Below are 22,193 nucleotides of genomic sequence, written 5' to 3'. Positions count from 1 at the left end.
AGGGCAATCAAATAACAAAGGCTGTCAGCAAATCTTCTGTTGAAAAGCATAAACGTTGGTAATTACGGATCACCGCAGATATTCCGGATTAAGTATTAGCATCCTCTCTCTCTGCTCTTCCTTCTCCCCTACGAATGCTTAGCGCGGAAAGATCTGACAAAATCCCCAAGGATTGCGGCTGGAAAGCTTTTGCATGTGTATTAAATTCTCTGCGCGACACTCAGCCCTCTGTAAGAAACCGAAGATGGGGAAAGGGGAGTGTGGGAGGGAGCCCCAGGCCTGCCACAGACAGTGAAGACAGCCCTCCCTCCCTGCTGTCCCCGGTAAATAACAATAAATAACACGCCTCACTTCCACACTCATGCTGTGATATAAAATTCAAAATTGAAGTAGAACCACCGCCATCAGTAAACGCCCATTCGCATTTTCTACCTCTACATTTCCTCCTCCAGCGATAAAAAGGATGCTTGAGGATGCTGCTGGGTTTCCCCCAAAACCGAGGAAAATCGGCATCAACTCCCTTCTTCGTGCCAAATAAATAATATCTGCGCACAGTTGCCGGCGACAATCATTCGTTGCCCCGATCGAGGGTGACAGCTACACCGTTACAGGAACGGGCGGCCACCGCGGCAACACGACAGCTCTGAAAATACCGAAGAGAGCAGCACCTTCATGGCAAGTCGCTCCGTCCCCGCGTCCCGAAGCTACATCAACATGTCTGGCCTCTCGATGCCACAGGCTGAGGAAGCTCGAGCGCACCGTCCGGCCAACGGACAACTCGCTCTCGCGCTGCTGCGGCTGCGCACAACCGGCACTCGCCGCCACCCCCAGCCTGATTGACATGCGTCTCAACCAATCGGAAGCGAGATGCAGCGTCTGACACACCGGAAGTGACGAAAGGTCAAGCCGGTATTTGGTGTGAGTTTTCGTTTCGTTCAGCACTACCTGTGACAGGAAAAGGTCGTGTTGCTGGGTTTGTATTTATCTGGAAATTACAGGTTGGAAAGATGTCCAACCACTTCTAATTAGAGGTCGCTTTTGAGCTCCTACGAAGGGTCAGCCTGATTCGAAACGTTGGATGCTGTCAGACCCGCTGAAATTTTACAGCATTTTCTGTTTTTATTTCAGGTTCCAGCATCCGCAGTATTTTATTTTTATCTAATAAAAGGTCATCGACCTGAAGTAAGACGCTCTGTTGGAGAGTCAGTGCAGACTCGATGGGCTGAATAGCCTCCTTCTGCATTGCAGGGATTCTGTGGATTCTTAGTTATATCAGATATATTTTGCTTTTGCCAGCAGCTTGTGTTGAGGTTTGCTTCCATGTAAGTGGTAGTTATAACCCAATTCAAACCCTATTACTAAACCCCCTTTGGGTCAATTTCTTACAACTGAAACTTTAACATGGTCTCTGCTTCAATCATTACCTCCGGTACCAAAGCAAAATACTGTGGATAATGGAAATCTGAAATAAGAACAGGAAATGATGGAAATAGTCAGCAGTGCAGGCAACATATACTAAGAGAAAGATATGCCCTGATGAAGAGTCATCCAGCCTTGAAATGTTAGCCTGTTCTCTTTCCACAGATGCTGTCAGACCTGCTAAGATTTTCCAGCATTTTCTGTTTTTGTTTCAGATTCTAGAATTGCAGCAATTTGCTTTTGACTGTAGGAATTGGAAAAAGTTGGTAGGAAAAGGCTGAAGAAATGTTGAAAGGGAAGGTATAGAAGACAGAATAGACATAAATGACATAAAAGATAATGGTGCAAAGCAGAAGGAGCTGGTAATGGGGTAAGTAAAAACAATAGATAGGTCTAACAGAGGTTTCAGTGGCAATAGTGGCTCCTGAAAAAATAGCAGCTGTGATTATGCTCTGAAATTTAGGCAATGCGGGCAATGTTGGTCCAAATTTGGCTTAGTGGCAGGAGGCATAGCATGATGGTCGAAAGTTGTTTTTGTGACTAGAAGCCTGTGTCCAGTGGTGTACTATAGGAATTGGAGCTGGGTCCCTTGCTGTTTGTAATATACATTGATGTTTCAGAAGTGAAAGTAGGAGATATGATCTGTAAATTTGCAGATGACATGAAAACTGGTGGTGTTAGAAATAGCAAGGATGAAAGCCTTAGATTACAGGATGATATAGGTGGGCTAGTCAGATGGGGAGAACAGTGGCAAATGGAATTTAACTCAAAGTGTGAGATAATGCATTTTGGGAGGACTAATAAGGTATACAATGGATGGTAGGATTCTAGGAAGCACAGAGGACCAAAGGGACCTTGTTGTGTACGGTCATATATCCCTGAAGACAGTAGAACAGATAGATATGGCAGTTAAAAAGGCATATGAGATTCTTGCCTTTACGAGCCAAGGCATAAAATATAACAGCAGTGAGGTTATGATGGAGTTCTTTAAAGCACTGGTTAGGCCATAGCTGGAGTTGTGTGTGCAGTTCTGGTGGCCACCCTATAGGAAGAATGTGATTGCACTGGAAAGGGTGCAGAAGAGATTCACCATGATGTTGCCTGGGCTGGAGTGTTTCAGTTATGAAGAGAGGCACTAGGCTGGTGTTGTTTTCCTTCGAGCAGAGAAAGCTATAGAAAGGAGGTGTTGTGATTAGCACATAAGGTACCAGTAGGAGGTCATTTGGGAGTAAAGAAAACTCAAGCCGAGAAGGCCGATCATGGTGTACAAAATTATGAGGGACATGGGGTAGATAGGAAGGAACATTTCCTCTTGTGTTTCTTCAGAAGGAGCGCTTCAAAATGCAGCTAATGAAAATACAACAAAACTTACTCCAATTTATAAATCAAAGAAAGGGTTTAATAAAGAAACATCATTATTCCAAACTCATGGCCTTGCCCTGAGCCACTCCCAGCAATTCTACATAGTTCCTTGTTTATAATGAATCAGCTGGTCAGTAAACTATTACATCACTCTGTAATTGGTTCCATGGTTTACTCGGTCACCTGACGCTTACATCTTGTTCCCATCAGTCACATAACATCAATACAAAGTTGTCACCAGTTACATTCCAACATAGTAGAGGAGTCAATAACCAGGAGACATAGATTAAGTTAAGGGGTAGGAGATTTAGAGGGGATTTAAGGAAAAATGTTTTCAACCAGAGGGTGGTGGGAATCTGTCTGAAAGGGTGGTAGAGGTGGGAAGCCTCACAATATTTAAGAAACATTTAAATTAACACTTGAAACGCTATAGCATACTAGTCTATGGACCAAGTGCTGGGAAATGGGATTAGAATAGGTAGGTGCTTGATGGCCAGTGCAGATACAATGAGCCGAAGGGCCTCTTTTTGTGACTCTATGAAAGTAATCCTAAAAGTTAGCCAACTCATGACAACTAAAGTTAGTTTACTTATTAGTCACAATTAAGTCTTATATTAACACTGCAATGAAGTTACTGTGAAATTCCCCTACTCTCCACAATCCGGCGCCTGTTTGGGTCAATGCACCTAACTAACACATCTTTCAGAACTCCACCCAGATCCCTGGCACTGTGAGACAGCAGTGCTAACCACTGTGCCACCGTGCCACCCACTGGAGGAAAGATTTGTTCGCTACCTCAGGGTCATATTTGACTCAGATAAGCCTTTGATCACATATCTGCAGCATTACTAAATCCAATTTCCATCTCTCTAATATTGTCTGACTCCATCCCTGCTTGGCTTATCTGCTGCTAAAATGTTCAGTGATGCCTTGGTTACCTATAGACTTGACTATTCCAATGCACTCCCAGCCGGTCTCCCACCATCTACCCGCCGTAAAGTTGAGGCCGTCCAAAACTCTGCTGCTCATGACCAATCTCACACAAAGTTCTGTTCAGCCATCACTCCTGTGCTTATTGAAATACACAAGTGATGCCTCAACTTTAAAATTCTCACATTTGCTGGAGTTCAGAAGAATGAGGGGGGATCTCATAGAAACCTATAAAATTCTAACAGAACTAGACATGATAGATACAGGGAGGTTGTTCCCGATGGTGGAGAGTCCAGAACCAGGGGGTCACAGTCTAAACCATTTAGGACTGAGATGAGGAGAAATTTCTTCACCCTCAGAGTGGTGAGCCTGTAGAATTTGTTTCCACAGAAAGCAGTTGAGGCCAAAATGTTTTCAAGAAGGAGTTAGATATAGCTCTTGGGCTAAAGGTTCAAAGGACATGTGGGGAAAGCGGGAACAGGTTACTCAGTTCAATGATCAGCCATGACCAGAATGAATGACAGAGCAGGCTCGAAGGGCAGAATGGTCTACTCCTGCTCCTATTGTCTATGTTTCATCATAACTTTCAAATCATGCACAACCTCCCCTCTCTATCTGAAATTTTCTCTGACCTCTATAACCCTTGGAGGTATTTTTGCTTCTCCAATTCTGGCCTCTTAAGCAATCCCAATTTTTATTGCTCCACTGTTGCTGGCTGCGCTTTTTAGCTGCCTGGGCCTTAGGTTCTGGCACTCCATCCATTATCCTCTTTACCTGTCTACCTTTCCTCCTTTAAGATGGTCTTTAAACATACCTCTGTGGCCAATCTTTTTGTCATCTGCCCTAATATCTTCCTGTGACTCAGGTTCAGTTTGTTTTTTGGTAACACACCTATAAAGTACCTTCAATGTTTTATTATTTTAAAGGCTACGTAAGTGTCTCCTGTGGCTGAATTGGTAACTGACTCAGAAGGTTGTTGGTGTCAGTCCACAGGACTCCAAAGATGTGCAGGTTAAGTTGATTGGCCATGCAAAATTGTCCCTTAGTGTCAAGGGGACTAGCAGAGTAAATACGTGGGGTTACGGGGATAGGGTGGGATTGTTGTCGGTGCAGGCTCGATGGGCTGAATTGCCTCCTTCCTCACTGGAGGGATTCTATGATTTGAGCACAAAAATCAAAGTAGTGCAGTACAGAGTGAGTGCTGCATTGTTGGAGGTGCTTTTTTAGATTAGACAAACTGAGGTCTTATCTGCCCTCCAAGATGGAAGTAAAGTATCCCATGCCCCATTGTGGCTTTTGCTACCAAATAAACCTGTTGGACTTTAACCTGGTGTTGTTAAACTTCTTACCATTGAAAGAAAAACAGGAAGTTATTTATTAGTCAACATCACAAAAACATTAGTGGTTATTATTATATTGCTGTTCGTGAGTGGTTTCTGTGTGCAAATTGGCTACTATTTTCTACATGACAGTGACAGTGAAATGTCCTGAAGTCGACAGGTGCTATATAAATGCAAGTATTTCTTTCGATATTAGTATATGTTATTATAAAGTCTTTTTTTGTTTTCTTTTAAGAGATGTATAAAGTATCACATTTTGAAATATTAAACAATTCCCTATATGTTTAAATGGGCCACTCATCTATCTTGCTCCCTTGCCATATTCCATTCCTGACTTTCACGCTTTCAGACCCAACAGGTCGAGGCCAGAGCAAATCGACCGGACGTCTCAATCGTTCATCGATTGGCGAGGCTGGTGTCAGTGGGAGGTGGATGATTTGATGCGCGGCAGATTTGTCCTAATTTTGCAAATTACGGGTTAAGACTAAGGGGAATGTGTCTTGTATTTAGCGTGTTGATGCCTCATTGCAGGAATGACTCTCTGTGTTGAAGGGAAATATCTTTAACAAATCGAAACCCTTACATATGTGCAACGCCGATTTCAACAGGCCTGGTGTGATTGTGGGCTCTGGGATGTTCTCTGTGTTTTTTGTTTTTGGAGAACCTCAGTTGAATTTAGTTGCTTTTTAAAACTCGTGATCGTCGCTCTGGTATTTTATTCCTCCAGTTAACTGCTTGTTATCATGGCCAGCGTTCACGAGAGTATGTTTTTCAATCCTATGATGGCCAACGGTGTGGTTCATGCAAATATTTTTGGTATCAAAGACTGGGTTACCCCACACAAAATTTCTATCCTGGTTCTATTGCACGAAATGGCCACTTCTAAAGAACAAGCGACGCCAGAAGTTGAAACCCGACGTCTTCACATGAACAAACTGAATTTACCACTGCTGCAGGTAAGGATATTTCTCGGTTTGGAGTTTATTGATGTGCCCTCTGTTTTAGTTACTAAATTATGAACATACCTTAATACTTTGTTACAGGGTCCAGATATGACATTAATTCAGTTGCTTAAGACCATTGGAGAATGTTGTCCGAAATTAGCGAGTGCTGTCAGTACAAGGTAAGAAAGAGTATAATAATGGCTCAAATTTGTATTTCTAATTACAGAAACTGACAGCATTCAGCATCATCACTGTGAAACTTAATGCAACACTCTGCAGTTAAATGTGGAATTCCAGAAGTTGCTGTCAGTGATTGCCTACTCCTCTACAAGATGTGCAGTTGAAATTCTCGCAGATGTCGAGTCAATGAGTTTTACAGCACAGAACGAGGCTCTTCAGCCCATTGTGTCCGCACTGACCACCAAGCACCCATTTTCCAGCACTTGATCTGTAGCCTTTTTGCTAAAGCGTTTCAAGTGCTCATCAAAATGCTTTTAACGTGAGGGTTCCCACCTCTAAACCCCCCCCCCCCCCCCTTTCAGGCAGAGTGTTCCAGATTCCCACCACCCTCTGGATGAAAATGCTTTCCCTCAAATCCTTTCTAAATCTCCTGTTCCTTACCTTAAATCTATGCCCCCTGGTTATTGACCCCTTTACTGAGGGGAAATGTTTCTTCCTACCTATATCAGCCTTCCCTGCTCTAAGGAGCACAACTTCAGCCTAAACAGCCTCTTTTCATAGATGAAATGCTCCAGCCAGGCAACATCCTGATGAATCTCCTCTGCACCCTTTCTAGTGCAATCACATCCTTCCTATAAATGATCTAAAATCACAAAATTTAAACTTCTACTTTTGACACAACTTTTAAAAACGTGAACCTTGCATGAGGTGTAACTGGGTTTTTAATGGTCTACTAAATTATAGTTCCTACTGAACAATCTCTCTGATCCTGAGCAACTAACTTTATATTTGTGGAATGTCAAAGTTCTCCATGATAGTTCTTTTGGAATTTTTGCAGTAATTCCAACATTTAAAAAAATTATTTATATTGCAACTTCTATCTTAAACCTACATGTATGTCCCAAACATTATTTTGTTTTCTGTGAAATTATTAAAGTAAAATAAAATTACAAAACTTGCTTGTTCCTTCCTGATTTGCTGTCTTCAAGATATCTTCATTGGGGTTGGCTGCTTAACCTCCTTGATGGTATTACTACCAGAGATCATCCATAGCTAGCACCAAAGTTAAATTAACATTGAGAAAGATAAAATCCATGTCACAGATCTCACTAGATCCTTTTGAGCAGCTGTCTTTGAGTATGCAGTGAGGGGAGTCATTACACCATTGACTGCAGAATCTGGGCCAATATTAATGCATTAAAACAAGACACATGAACTGCAGGATAATGTAGCCATAGGGAGCAATGATATGATGGGAACCACAGAAAAGTGGCTAAATCCAGAAAGTAGAAATTAGTTTAACATTCTGGGGTAGTGTCTTTGTAAAATATTGAGGATGGAAAGGTGGTAGTTTAACATATATTCAGATGACATGGGAGATAAATGAACTTGATCCTGTGGGAAGGGCAAGCTACACATCAAACTATTTGGATTTAATAGTTCAGTTACAAAATTATTCCAGACTTTGGTACAATCTTCAAATCAGAATAAGGAGCAGGACAATGTGCACAATGAAGGGATAGGTAAACAATTTCATTACTTGTTTTTAAAATCGCTGCAGAAGCTTACTGTAATTGCGTTGAAATTAATGTAGGTTTGTCTCTTTAACAAAACTGTTGAGTTAATTTCAATTTTGCTTCTAAAATACACTTGAATAGTATAAATATCCCATTTATCCTTTTAGAGTGAAGGTAATGGCTGAAGGGGAGTTGAAAGATATGGAAAACTTCTTCTATTCTCTACAAAATGTTTTCACTGGGACAGAACCAGCAGTTCATAAGACTAGTGTCATAGGTATGAAATTTTAATATTTGACAATGAAATATTTCTTAACTGATCTCAGTGCAAGTTACAGGATCTGTAATCATCACAAGTATAACCTATTGCTTTGCTAAAATAAATCATTGAAAATTGTGATGTTTATGCAGCACAGACTCGTGTTTGATCAACCTGCTTTAAAATAAGAGTACAGTGTTTTTAATCAAATAACATACCACCTGTGGCAAAATCCCTCTGAGGAAAACAGAAATTGATGGGTGACTTGAAAGTTCCCAGCTGACCATTGTGCTTTGACAGGCAAGGTTGCTGGAACAGCTGATGTATAACCTGGAATATTGAGTTCAAGCAAATCTACTCATCTGTCCACAATTCCAGTTGTTGCATACAGTCAAGGATTTTCCTCTGACTTGAACCACGTGTTACCATGGTTCCTCCGTTTTCTTGGTGCACTTTGTGTGTATTAATGGACATTGATTTATGAGGAGGAGAAATTATTTTTGGATCCATGCCACAGTGTTTTATTTACACGTGCCATAATTTTTGTTTGCTTTTCCAATTTAATTTACCCCATGAGGCCCCTCCCTCCCTCTTATTTTAAAAAAGGGAAGCCACTAAAATTGACAGATGTTGAAGGGTAAAAAGAGCAAACAATTGTTGAACAATCTTTAATTTTTATTTTAAAAATTGCTTCCATTCAAAAGAAATCATAGTTTTGCAGTGGGGAAAATTGTTGCTTCTGTACCTAATAATGGATGAGGTAACAAATTCCCTTTTTTAGTAACTTGATAAAATGTCAAGTTGATGACTTTCAGCTCCATCACTAGAGAAAAGTGTTTGAGAACCTTGCTGCATGTCAATCCAGTATTGAGAGGCTGGAGTTCTGGTCCTCTGTTTATTGCCTCCTCAGACCCGAATATTCAGTGAGGTGACAATCTAGTTTTTAGACCCTGGAGCTCTCTTCTCCATTTGCTGGGACTGGCTACACTGGAGCTTGCATCTATAACTTTCCTGGTTGGAAATGTTAATACTACCATGAACTCACTCCCATAAGTAAATTTAAAACTTAATTTAGAAAGATCAGTTTTACTGATTACATTCTATACTAATTATCTTATTGTGTCCAGGACTGCAGTTTGAAAATGGATGGAAGCCAGTTGGGTAACTAATTCTTAATCTTCCTGTAGGTCTGTTCTTACGGCACATGATCTTGGCTTACAACAAACTGAGCTTCAGTCAGGTTTACAAGCTTTACACTGCTTTACAGCAATATTATCAAAGCTTTGAAAAGATGTCTTCAAGGACGGTAGAAAGAGAAGACACAGACATGGAATTAACCTCTTTAGATCTAGAGGGAAAGATGGAAAAAGAGGAACTAGAATTTCCAACAAGGTAAGATTCATCACAACATTTGCTATTTGCTTGAAGGAGAATGAAAACATAGGTGGGGAGGCTACTTTCAAGAAGTGTTCCTCATCTTGTGTTTTTCTTTTCTTCTGTCAATTCCTTCAATTTGGTTAGAATATTTTTGAAATTAATTTTCTCCTTCTGTGAACACCTATCAATTAAATACTCCACCGAACTTGGGAGCTGTTGAACCAATGTTGGTTCTTCACATTCTGCATATCTTCTCCTCCTCCTCCCTTCCACTATAAGGCTTGTCGGCTAAACCAATCACACTAATAGGTGCAGTCTACAGACTACCTATACAGTCCAGAGACAGTCCAAAGATGTGCGTGTTAGGTGAATTGGCCATGCTAAATTGACCCCAGTTTAGGGGGATTAGCAGGGTAAATGAGGGTTACGGGAATAGGGCCTGGGTGGGATTGTGGTCGGCACAGACTCAATGGGCCGAATGACCTCCTTCTGTACTGTAGGGATTCTATGATTCTATCATTCTTCCTAATAATGGAAGGGAGGTGGAAGAAAAAAATGTGGAGTGTGTAGAAAATTGAGTAAAAAATATCAAATAATAATCCTAGAGGATTTCAACTCCCCTGATATTAATTGGACAAAAGAAGTAGGTAAAGGGGATATACTGGATTCCTTTGTAACCCAATATGTAAAAAGCCCAACAAGGAAAGATTTACTATTGGATCAAGAATAGGAATGGCAGATTGACTATGCTAAATCATCTCTCAGTGTTGGGGAATTAACAGGGTAAATACGTGGGGTCATGGAGATAGAGAAGAAAAAGTTGGGAACATTTCGGCAACAGGGAACATAATATAAAAGGTTTAAAATGATGATAGAGAAGGACATAAGTATGACAAAAAGCAAGTTCATAAAGAACAAAGAACAATACAGCACAGGAACAGGCCCTTCGGCCCTCCAAGCCCGCGCCGCTCCCTGGTCCAAACTAGACCATTCTTTTGTATCCCTCCATTCCCACTCCGTTCATATGGCTGTCTAGATAAGTCTTAAACGTTCCCAGTGTGTCCGCCTCCACCACCTTGCCTGGCAGTGCATTCCAGGGCCCCACCACCCTCTGTGTAAAATATGTCCGTCTGATATCCGTGTTAAACCTCCCCCCCTTCACCTTGAACCTATGACCCCTCGTGAACGTCACCACCGACCTGGGGAAAAGCTTCCCACCGTTCACCCTATCTATGCCTTTCATAATTTTATACACCTCTATTAAGTCTCCCCTCATCCTCCGTCTTTCCAGGGAGAACAACCCCAGTTTACCCAATCTCTCCTCATAACTAAGCCCCTCCATACCAGGTAACATCCTGGTAAACCTCCTCTGTACTCTCTCCAAAGCCTCCCCATCCTTCTGGTAGTGTGGCGACCAGAACTGGACGCAGTATTCCAGATGCGGCCGAACCAACGTTCTATACATCTGCAACATCAGACCCCAACTTTTATACTCTATGCCCTGTCCTATAAAGGCAAGCATGCCATATGCCTTCTTCACCACCTTCTCCACCTGTGACGTCACTTTCAAGGATCTGTGGACTTGCACACCCAGGTCCCTCTGCGTATCTACACCCTTTATGGTTCTGCCATTTATCATATAGCTCCTCCCTACATTATTTCTACTAAAATGCATCACTTCGCATTTATCAGGATTGAACTCCATCTGCCATTTCTTTGCCCAAATTTCCAGCCTATCTATATCCTTCTGTAGCTTCTGACAATGCTCCTCACTATCTGCAAGTCCTGCCAATTTTGTGTCGTCCGCAAACTTACTGATCACCCCAGTTACACCTTCTTCCAGATCATTTATATAAATCACAAACAGCAGAGGTCCCAATACAGAGCCCTGCGGAACACCACTAGTCACAGGCCTCCAGCCGGAAAAAGACCCTTCCACTACCACCCTCTGTCTTCTGTGACCAAGCCAGTTCTCCACCCATCTAGCCACCTCCCCCTTTATCCCAAGAGATCCAACCTTTTTCACCAGCCTACCATGAGGGACTTTGTCAAACGCTTTACTAAAGTCCATATAGACGACATCCACGGCCCTTCCCTCGTCAACCATTTTGGTCACTTCTTCAAAAAACTCCACCAGGTTAGTGAGGCATGACCTCCCTCTCACAAAACCATGCTGACTATCGTTAATGAGTTCATTCCTTTCTAAATGCGCATACATCCTATCTCTAAGAATCTTCTCTAACAACTTCCCCACCACGGACGTCAAGCTCACCGGCCTATAATTACCCGGGTTATCCTTCCTACCCTTCTTAAATAACGGGACCACATTAGCTATCCTCCAATCCTCTGGGACCTCACCCGCGTCCAGTGACGAGACAAAGATTTGCGTCAGAGGTCCAGCGATTTCATCTCTCGTCTCCCTGAGCAGCCTTGGATAGATTCCATCAGGCCCTGGGGATTTGTCAGTCTTTAAATTCTCTAACAAACCTAACACTTTCTCCTTTGTAATGGAGATTTTCTCCAACGGTTCAACACTCCCCTCCGAGACACTCCTAGTCAACACATCCCTCTCCTTTGTGAATACCGACGCAAAGTATTCATTTAGGATCTCCCCTACTTCTTTGGGCTCCAAGCATAATTCCCCACTTTTGTCCCTGAGAGGTCCGATTTTTTTCCCTGACAACCCTTTTGTTCCTAACGTATGAATAAAATGCCTTGGGATTCTCCTTAATCCTGTCTGCCAAGAACATTTCGTGACCCCTTTTTGCTCTTCTAATTCCTCTTCTAATAAATTGGAGGAAAGTTGATACTGAGGAGCTGAGAATATAACTTGCTAAAATAAAATGGGTAGCTATATTGGCAAACAATATAGGAACACAATAGAAGACATTTAAAACTGTGTTCAACAGATTTGCACCACAGGTTAGGAAGGCCATGGAAAAGCAAACCAAGCACTAAACTTTATTTCTAGAGGGATAGAATTGTAAAGGAGTGAAAAATCTCTATCGAATCTTGGTTAGACTGCACTTTGAAAGTATTGCACGCATTTCTGATTTCCTGAGTGTAAAACATATATTGAGGCACTGGAGAGAGTGCAAAGAAGATCTACAAAGATAACACAAGAAATGCCTCGGTATATATATCAGGGAAGGATGAACAGGCCGGGTCTCTTTTCTCGTGAAAAAAGAAGGCTGAGTTGTGGCCTAATCAAGCCAATTAAAATTTATGAAAGGATGTAATAGAGTGGATATAGAGAGAATGTTTCCTCTTGTGGGACAAGCATAACTAGAGGCCATCAATATAAGATAGTCACCAAGAAGTCCAATAGTGAATTCAGAAGAAACTTTATTGCTCAAATAGTGGTGAGAATGTGGGACTCGCTACCATTGGAACAAAATAGTGTAGATGTATTTAAGGGAAAGTTAGACATGTGTTTGAGGCAAAAGGGAATAGATGGTTACAATGGTAGATTTAGATGAGGAGACTCGAGTGGAGTAAAAGCAGTCACCCGTTTCTGTGCCATATATCTTATGTAATCCAATGGTTCTAAGGCCATATATCGTATATCATTCTATCAGTCTAAGGTCATTATGAAGTGGATAACTGAAAGTATTGCTAATGGATAGTCCTTTGGTCCTAGAGGCTGGTCAGAAGTTTGAGTCAGGAAGATTCAATAATAACTTTTTATTTAGCAATACCGTACTCAGTTATTTGGTAGTACAACTTGAGTATTGCTGGAGAAAAAAAGACATGCTGTCAAAACTTTTCATCTTGCACTCATCAGGACAGAATCACAAGAATACTAAATCTGAAAGGGAACAATTTATATTGCATGAGAAGAGGGTGCTGTTTGGTTGGCAAGTGGATTCTGATATAAAAGCATTGCCATGTTAACAGTTAACTGCCAAGCTTTTATTTAAGTTCAAACCAAGGAAGTTGACTCTGGTCTTGGCATTGCCATGGGGAATGAGCCAGAGAATAGGAAACCCTAAAGCTTTCTTTTGGTTGAAAAAGGTGCAATGTGTGACATGTTCTTTGTGATTGTAAAATACAGGGCTTGTGTTGTGAATATATGTAGCTTCTATCACATGTAAGTGATCCATGCTCCAAGTCTGACTGATGATCTTAAATTGGTTGCTCAAGTAATTCTTGGCACATTCAGGATTTTTTAGCAAGTGTCCAGTTGCAGAATCACATCTAATGTTAGACACTGTTCTGAGCTTTGTAAGCATGACTGGTTAGATATGGTAAGTACATAGCCTCATGAGCAGTCCATCACTCATTGGAACATATGGCCCACATGCCTGGTATCACATTGGCACTGAAATTCATGTACCACATTACTTGTTTATGTGATGACAGTGTCTTTTTGCCTTAATGAGTGCAAGATGATAAGCTTGGAGGCATATCTTTTTTTTCAGCAATACTCATATACCTTATTCATTACTGAACCTTTTTGGTTCATAGAATCTTTACAGTGCAGAAGGAGGCCATTCAGCCCATCAAACCTGCACTGACAGCAATCCCACCCAGGCTCTATCTCCATAACCCCATGTATTTACCCTGTTAATTCCCTGACACAGGGATGATTCAGCATAGTCAATCTGCCAAATAGCTGCTTATTGACATCTATGACAAGACCATGTGTGGAATGTATTTAAAGTAGAATTATCATTTTTTTTCATTTGTTACCAATGAATTTGAATGCCTAAAATGACAATCTTTCTTGGGTTCATTAAAAATAAAGTGAAACATTAGGATCATTTTTTTCTTGTATTATTTGATTACAAGCACTTTGCATAAGTCTTCCTCTTTAAACCAATCGGATATTGATCAAAAATAGTCCATGTCCCATAAGCACCACAGTTCTCAGTGATCCAATTTAGCAAATTAAAAGATCTGTTTATGTTGATTGCGACTTGCAACTTGTGCTGAGATTGTGGATTGCATTTTTAAGTGATTTGGATCATTCTCCTTGGTACATTTTTAAAGAAATAGTCACATTTCTTTAAAAATGTGACTATTTCTTAAATAGAAGAATTTAAGAAATAAATTCTTCTATTGTTTTAAGTCTAAATATCTACCCATATAAAACCCATCTGGTTCACTAATTTTCTCTAGGGAAGGAAATCTGCTGTCCTTACCTGGTCCAGCATGCACTTGTTTCCAGGTGCACGGAAATGTGGTTGATTCATAACTGCTGTCTGAAATGGTCTAGCAAGTCACTCTGTTGTATCCCTGTGAAATAGAATAAGAATGAACCCAGATGAACCACCCAGGATCAACCTAGGCACTGAACACAATGAAGGCATATCCAGCCTATCTGACCCTGCAAAGTCCTCCACTCTAACGTGAGGACATGTCTAGGTTGGGAGAGCTGTCCCACAGATTAGTCAAGCAATAGCATAACAAAGTCATAGTCACACACTCATACCTTTTCAATCAATGCCCCAGAGTCTTCCATCACCGACATTAAATATATATTGTCCCACTGGCAGGACAGACCCATCTGAGGTAACAGCGCAATGATATACAATTAAGAGTGAGTGGCCCTGGGAATCCTCAATATTGACTCCAGATCTATGAAGTCTCATGGCATCAGGTCAAACATAGACAAGGAAATCTGCTGATTATCACATATTGCCCTCTTTCAGCTCATTTTCATGATCCCCATCCCCATGTTGAACACTACTTGGAAGAAGCACTGCTGAGTGTCGCAAGGGCACAGAATGTACTCAGTGTGGGGAACTTCAATGTACATCATCAGGAATGCCATGGTAGCATCATACTGACCAAGTTGGCTGAGTCCAGATCTGCTAGACTGAGCCTAGGGCAGGTGGTGAGTGGGATGTTACAACTGGATGAGGAAACATGCCAGGATTTGTCCTTTTTTCCCCACTCGATTGATTGTAACAGGCTTTTTTGAAATTTATTAGGATGAAGGTGCCAATTTACTAAACAACTTCCATATTGATTACAAAGAATTCAGTCTGACTTTTTTGCTTTAACAACAGAGGTTAGTTTTGTTGAACTAAAAATCCGCCCAGATATAGAAATAGAAATAACAAATAATTTAAAGTAAACACACATCCCAAACTTTGCACATTCATGCAAAATTATAGGTTATACAGCAGAGAAGTTTAACTTTTGGCCAATTTAAGATTTAATGATAAAAGGCAAAAGAAAACAAGAGTTCACTGTTCCTTTGCTTGGTGCTCAAGGCAGTTTTTTATGGTCCTGATTTTTTTTCACTGGCAACGCTGCACCACAGTCTGTGACCTCACAGCCTGTCATATCCCTCATTACTATCAAATCGTGGAATTAATCCTGGTTCAATGAGGATGTAACAACACAAGGTATACTTAGAAATGAGATACCAACCTAATGAAGCTTCAACACAGGAATACAAACATGCTAAACAGCATGCTATAGTCAGAGCTAAGTGATTCCACAACCAATGATCAGATCAGAGTTCTGCAGTCCTGCCACATCCAGCTGTGAATGGTGGTGGACAACTAAACAACTAATGGGAAAGAATACTCCATGAACATCCCATCCTCAGTGTTAGCAGAGCCCAGAATGTCCAAAAAACAGAAATGCCCAGTGGGTGATCTATAATTGACTGCTTCCTATTCCACCCATCATAGCTCCCAGTCTTTAGTCTATTTGATTCACTTCACCTGATATCACAAATTGGCCAAGTACACTGGAAACAGCACGGCCAGTAGGCCCTGACATCATCACAGATGTAATGTTGAACATCTGTCTCCAGACCTAACTGCGGCTCTTTAACACCAGCATCTATCTAATAAAATGGAAAATTGCCCAGATACATCCTGACTGGAAAAAGCCTCCCCTGTCTATTTGCAATTATCTGTCAGACGGCACTTGCTGTTGAATAACACCTCATTGATCCCTAGTTTGAATTCCACCAGGACCACTCGGCTCCAGACCTTATTAGTCCAAACATGGTCAAAAGAACTGAATGCCAGAGATAGGATGAGGCTAACTGCTCTTGACATCAAAGCAGCATTTGACTGAATGTGGTATCAAGGATCCCTATCAAAATTAAAGTCAGTGGGAATCGGGGTGAAAACTCTTCACTGGCTGGAGCCATAGAGAGCACAAAGAAGGGTGTTTGAGGCCAATTATTTCAGCCCCAGAAAAGTGCATAGGAGTTCCTAGGCTGGACTATCTTCAGTCACTTGATTAATGACCTTCCTTCCATCATAAAGACAGAAGTGGGGATATTCACTGATGATTGCAGTCTTCATTTCTATTTGCCACAGTGCAGATAATGACGCAGCCTGTGCCCACATGTAGCAAAATCTGCACAGTGTCCAGACTTGGACTGATAATGGCAAGTAACACTTGCGCCACACAATGACCATCTCCAACAAGAGAGACTCCAAGCATCTTTCCTTAACATTACCCACCTCGGAATTACCTAATATTAGTATCCTGGGGCTCACCATTGATTAGAAACTCCAATTGAGTTTCTAATCAATGGTGAGCCTCAGGATACCTTGGCTGCTAAAGCAGGTCAGAGGTTTGATATTTTGTGGCGAGTAACTCCCCTTTTGACTCCTCAAAGCTTGCCCACTATCTACAAGGCACAAGTTAGGAGTGTAATGAAATTCTCTCCGCTTGCCTGGACATGTATAGCTCCAACATTCAAGAGGCTCAATGGCATTCAGGACAAAACAGCTCGTGATTGGCACCCACCAACCACTATGCTAAACATTCACTCCACCACCTGCAGACAATGACTGCAGGTGCAACGCAGCAACTTCCAAACTCATGATCTCTCACTAAAAGACCAAGGGCAACAGGTACATGGAAATACCATAACCTGTAAATTACCCTCAAAGTCACACATCAATTCAACTCGGAAATATATTTGACAAAGAGTCAAACAGACTTTAATCATTATTTCTGTTCTCTTTTCATAGATGCTCTCAGACCTGCTGAAACTTTCCAGCATTTTCTAGTTTTATTTCAGATTCCAGCAGCCACAGTAGTTTGTTTTTATCAGAAATATATTGCCTTTTCTTCATCTAACAACATTGGATGTACTAATTCGAGAAGGTAGTTCATTTCTGCTTTCTTGGGGTAATTACGGATGGACAACAAATGCAGTCCCTTCCAGATGTGCCCACCTCTCATGGATGATTAAAAGAAAACATCTGCATCGTGCAGACAAACTGACTAAGCTATCTCAGGCCATCCTACTTGTGCTTTGCGTGATTTGTACTTTACACCGACGTTTTCTTGACTATAATTCCTCTGCTTAGCAACCAATGACCTTCTGAACAAACAATTTACAAAGGAGGAGCTGGAAAATATTCTTACTGTGAACTGAAGTGTGCTTTGTATTTCTTATGAGGTCCTTATCTGTACTTTTTTATTGAGGCATGAGGGATCCAAGCTTATCAATACCAAGTATAATATCAATTGGCATAATCAATCACAACATAGATACACTGAGAGTGAATCCCAAACAAGCAGAGCCCCTAAGCTATATTCACAGTTTGAATGTGATAACTGGACAGGATTTGTAGCGTGCAATCGCTTGATCTTTTAATTCAGTTTGTTTTATAATTATTGGGTGTAGAAGATAGATTTCATAATTTAATTTCTTCACTGAACAATTGTATTTGATAACAGTCCACTGTTGCCCCCTTGTTGGTGTATTTTTTTTAAAGCAGTTCAATATGGCAATTAATCTGGTTTAAAAGCACCCTTGTTATGTAAAAAGGATCGGTTTTCCAAGCAGTAGCGTGATTTCCCAGGGTTGATGAGAACCAAATTGTCCCCTCACGAGTCTGAACTCTTAGCTCTCTCTCTTGATAACGGAGATGCTACAAGTCACTTCTCCAAAATCACTAGCACAGTCGAGCGAAGAAAGGAAGTATTTTTAGGTTTCCCATGTCTGATGACTGTGCTCTTCCTTGACTCATCCTTCAACATTACTTCCCTGTTCGCGGTACTGTGCTGAGCTCTCAAGTTTCTGTTACTACATCTCTTTTTGGCCCTGCTGCTGTTTCTTGGACCAGCTATGTTACCCCAGCTGACCTGATTCTCTGGCTGTAACTTATACCTATCCTGGCTCCCTGACTTTCATTGCTCTCACTACTTTTAACTTTGTGTACCTATATAAATGTCAATGTTATGCAGTTATGTAGCAACTGGTGTGGACAGGCAAATGTGTTTTTGTCAGAGGACGCAAATATTATCTCTAAGTTAGTAACCTTATCTATTTTGTTGAATTGCTGAGATTGTATCAATGCAAACTCAATAGCAGTGAAGCATTTTATTTCTCTATTAACTTGCAATTTGTAATCTTTTATCAACTAAAATTCTTGCTAATTTTATTTGTTTTTAAACTAGTCTGCAATCTATTTCCTTGCCACTATCAGAATATGTACGTCAGTTAGAATCAGTGAAGTGATGGAGTAAATTAACAAATAAAACTCAGGCTTTGTCAAATATGTAGCAAATAAAAGCTCTTAAAAATTCAATTATTGATGCTACAGTATAATTTGACAGGGATGAAGAAGTTGTTGACAGAGGACCTCTGTCCCAGAAACAAGCAGAATATTTCCTTGCTCAACAGGTATGCGATAGCTATTCTTATTCCTCTTTTATTTAAGTTCTGACTCTTGCTATGATAAATATTACAGGTGCAAATAGCTGTTCTGCATGTCTCACTCGTGGCACAGTCCAGGGATTGATCTTTGGATCTTCCTGGTGTTTATGGCTCAATACCAAACTGGCTGGTGTATCTATTCATGTGCGGACGTTATTTCACAACTATAGAACCATTCCCTGTTTTTACTTGCGCTTACTGCTGTGGATTGGCTGGTGCTGTCAGGGCTATGATCAGTCCACTGGCCAGGAGTCTTTTGCTACTTTACAACATGGAAGAAGTCTTTTAGATATGGACCTGCTTACAGTTGTAATCCTCCCATGTTGATGGCATTCTGTTCTCTGACAAAAATGGTCACTGGATCTACCCTTAACCCTTTTTTTTACACATGTTGCTCCCACCTCTAAAATGGATGAATAGGATGGGAAGTAAGTAAAGGTTTCTAATTACAGCTTTTAGTGAAGACAAAAAATTATAATGATTAGAAAGCAAGTTTTAAAAAGACAGACACTTCTCTTTATCTGCTGTTGATTCACATTCACTTAACAATTGGTAGTGGTTGGAGAAAATGCCTTATGGAATGTGAAGGAGTTTTTGATGTGGATATTATCAGCAAGTAATTCAAGTAAGATAACCTTGCAATAGTGGTTTCTGTATTTAGTATGGATATTAAACTCAAAGAATCCTATTTGACACAAGCCAGGAAATATGCTATTTTTCTCACGAGTTATTTAACCAAATGTGTTGTACAAAGGTAATACTCAATGTTGATTTTGAAGCACAAGCAGTACAGCAGTTTAGATTGCCCTTGACCAATATAGAAAACAAGTTCATATTTAATACAGGCTAACGGCCATTCTCTGAGATAATCTTGTATAAGTATAGAATTAAATTCTGCTTGATGTGCATTTAGAATAATTAGCTAATACATTGGCTAGTTTATCAGCTTTGCTTGTATGAAAAGACAAGTATGGATTTTTAATTCTGTAGGCATCACTGTTGAAAAACAATGAAAACAAGGCTCTTTCACCAGCTGCTCTACAGAAAGAACTGAATAACTTACTCAAATTTAATCCTGATTTTTCAGAAGCTGTAAGTATTCACATTCTCAATATGTATGATTTAATTCTTCCTTATAATTAAACCATTTGTAATTATGTTTTTTTTAAAGAAAAAACATTAGCCATCACTAATGCTGCTTTATGTGGGAAAGTGTTGACAAAGGATATTCTGAAAGGCTATACCTACATTATTTGTGAAAGAACATACAATGGGTGATTGCGTTTTCAAAGAGCTTTGAATGTTACATTTTAATATTTGACATATAAAGTAAGGGTTGACAATTTAATATATTTAAAATTAAGTGATTTTTCAGCCATGGATTGCTTCCCTTCTTTTCCCACCTCTCCAAAACTGCTTGCTAATTCCTTTGTAAATATGCAGTCTTGAAAGCAGATAGGTTGGCAGGTTCCACATTTTTTTTCCTCCTCCGCCACTCCCAAACCACAGTTGCATTAATTTGAACTGATGAAATGAATTTTGGTCTGTGGCTGTCAGATTTTAATTCAGTGACTAACCTTGCTGCATCTCTTCTCCTTCAACGCCCCCACACCAGAACTTGATTGTGTGAAATGACAATGAATTAAGTGGCTAGTGTTGCTCACAAAATAGCTTGGAAAATCTGTAGGCGATCTATTAAATATTTTTTTAAAGTATTATTTTAAAGTAACAGTTATAATGTTTTAATATATTTATCTTATGATTTCAGCATTATTTGAGTTACCTAAACAGCCTTCGCGTACAAGACTACTTCAGTGCTATGCACAGCCTCCTTCACTATTTTGATCGGTTGATTCTGACTGGCAGTGACAGCAAAAGCAGTGGAGAGGATGGATTTGGACGTAGTTTACGATATGCAGCTCTAAATCTTGCTGCTTTAAACTGTAGATTTGGCCACCAGTGAGTACCTATCAGTTTTGGTTTTAGTTATTGAGTGCTGCTAAAGAATATTTTAATTTCTGTGCAAACTAAGATTAAATAGGTATGTAGTAGTACTTGACTGTTGGAGGCAAGGAGCGGTACCAAAGTAAGTGATGTGCAGCAATATCTCCAATTGCAGCAACACCTCACTTCAACTTTAAACGTTTCTGTTAGTTGTAGCCAAGAAATATTGCTGAAGCAGGCTGGCTGAATGGTTGAAGCACTCTCAATTATGTCTGTATCAGGAGCAAAGTGTGTGTGCTAAAAGGTGGTCCCAATAACCCTCGTCGAACCATTAATGCCACTCAATCATAAATGTGATTTTTGTTTTAAGTTGCCATGGCTACTGTTAAAAAAACATCTAGAAACATGCCAGTTTCAGCAGCAAGGGGTCCCCAGGAGCTAATTAACAGTGGGAAACTGCTTCATGAAGTGCTTCTCTAATATAATTGGGACAATTAAGTGCAATTATTATTACTAAGTATGTGCTTGCTTGCTGACCTGACTTTTATATCTTTGTTTCTGTAGTGAGCAGGCCCAGTTTGCTTTACAGGAAGCTATTCGTATTGCTCAAGAATCCAGCGACCATGTTTGTTTACAGCACTGCTTGGTAAGACGGGGAGAAGAAAAGTATTGTTTTTTATAGTCTAATTTAGTCTTCACATTTTTCAATCCTTAGTAATACATTTCTATTACTTTGCTATGAAAAGCAACTCCAAGTTTTGATATTTTACTTTTTTTATGCATTCTGCTAAGTTTATCATGCTATTATTGCTTTGATTCTAGAGTTGGCTTTACATTCTGGAGCAGATGAAGGGATCTGATAATGCAGTTCTTGTTGAACATTCTGTGAAAAAGGCTGGACAACTTGGCTTACCAGTGAGTAATTTTCCTTTTTAGAACCAGATACTATGCAAGTATTTTAATAACATTTAGGTTTAATTGTAACAATTCCAGAGAAAAATTAATAAAGTTACCATAATTTTCTAAAACTATATTCAGAAATGTTTTTAACAAGTATTTGTGGTCCTTGATATAGGAAAATGACATAGAGTTCAAGTAAAAGCTAAAGCCAAATTTGTATTGCTGCAGCATGACCATTTTTTTGTACCGGACTAGCAAACACAGAAGTCATGATTTCATTTTCTACCATTAAATCTTCAATGTAGTAATTTTGATCATTATAATTTAGCAAATACCCAATTGGTTCACTGATTTTCTTCAGGGAAGAGATTT

The 22,193-nt window shown here is 40.2% G+C and overlaps 2 protein-coding genes across 9 annotated transcripts in view; one reads left to right on the top strand and one right to left on the bottom strand.

Moving 5' to 3' along the window:
• Positions 1–813, bottom strand: part of rnf34a (ring finger protein 34a) — a 63,711-nt gene extending 62,898 nt beyond the window's left edge. For 3 of the 6 annotated variants that reach the window (XR_013499410.1, XM_078227500.1, XM_078227499.1), the window contains exon 1: positions 669–806. Coding sequence is in view for 4 of the 6 variants with exons in the window: in XM_078227500.1 (XP_078083626.1) it covers positions 669–674 (6 nt within the window). In the remaining 2 variants the exon portion in view is untranslated. Of the gene's footprint in view, positions 1–432 lie in introns of all 6 variants that reach the window. The other 3 variants (XR_013499409.1, XM_078227497.1, XM_078227498.1) reach the window with 3 other exon arrangements.
• Positions 814–1,295: 482 nt separating this feature from the next.
• Positions 1,296–22,193, top strand: part of anapc5 (anaphase promoting complex subunit 5) — a 54,614-nt gene continuing 33,716 nt past the window's right edge. The window contains exons 1-10 of one of the 3 annotated variants that reach the window (XM_078227493.1): positions 1,296–1,322; positions 5,779–6,007; positions 6,095–6,174; positions 7,860–7,969; positions 9,139–9,343; positions 18,878–18,944; positions 19,968–20,069; positions 20,746–20,936; positions 21,486–21,567; positions 21,744–21,836. In XM_078227493.1, the coding sequence (XP_078083619.1) occupies positions 5,795–6,007; positions 6,095–6,174; positions 7,860–7,969; positions 9,139–9,343; positions 18,878–18,944; positions 19,968–20,069; positions 20,746–20,936; positions 21,486–21,567; positions 21,744–21,836 (1,143 nt within the window). In that variant the 5' untranslated portion in view covers positions 1,296–1,322; positions 5,779–5,794. Of the gene's footprint in view, positions 1,323–1,768; positions 1,790–5,445; positions 6,008–6,094; positions 6,175–7,859; positions 7,970–9,138; positions 9,344–18,877; positions 18,945–19,967; positions 20,070–20,745; positions 20,937–21,485; positions 21,568–21,743; positions 21,837–22,193 lie in introns of those variants that run through there. The other 2 variants (XM_078227494.1, XM_078227496.1) reach the window with 2 other exon arrangements.

This window comes from Mustelus asterias, chromosome 13 (genome assembly GCF_964213995.1).
Source record: "Mustelus asterias chromosome 13, sMusAst1.hap1.1, whole genome shotgun sequence".
Lineage (NCBI taxonomy): Eukaryota > Metazoa > Chordata > Chondrichthyes > Carcharhiniformes > Triakidae > Mustelus > Mustelus asterias.
This window is presented reverse-complemented; position numbering and strand designations above follow the sequence as displayed.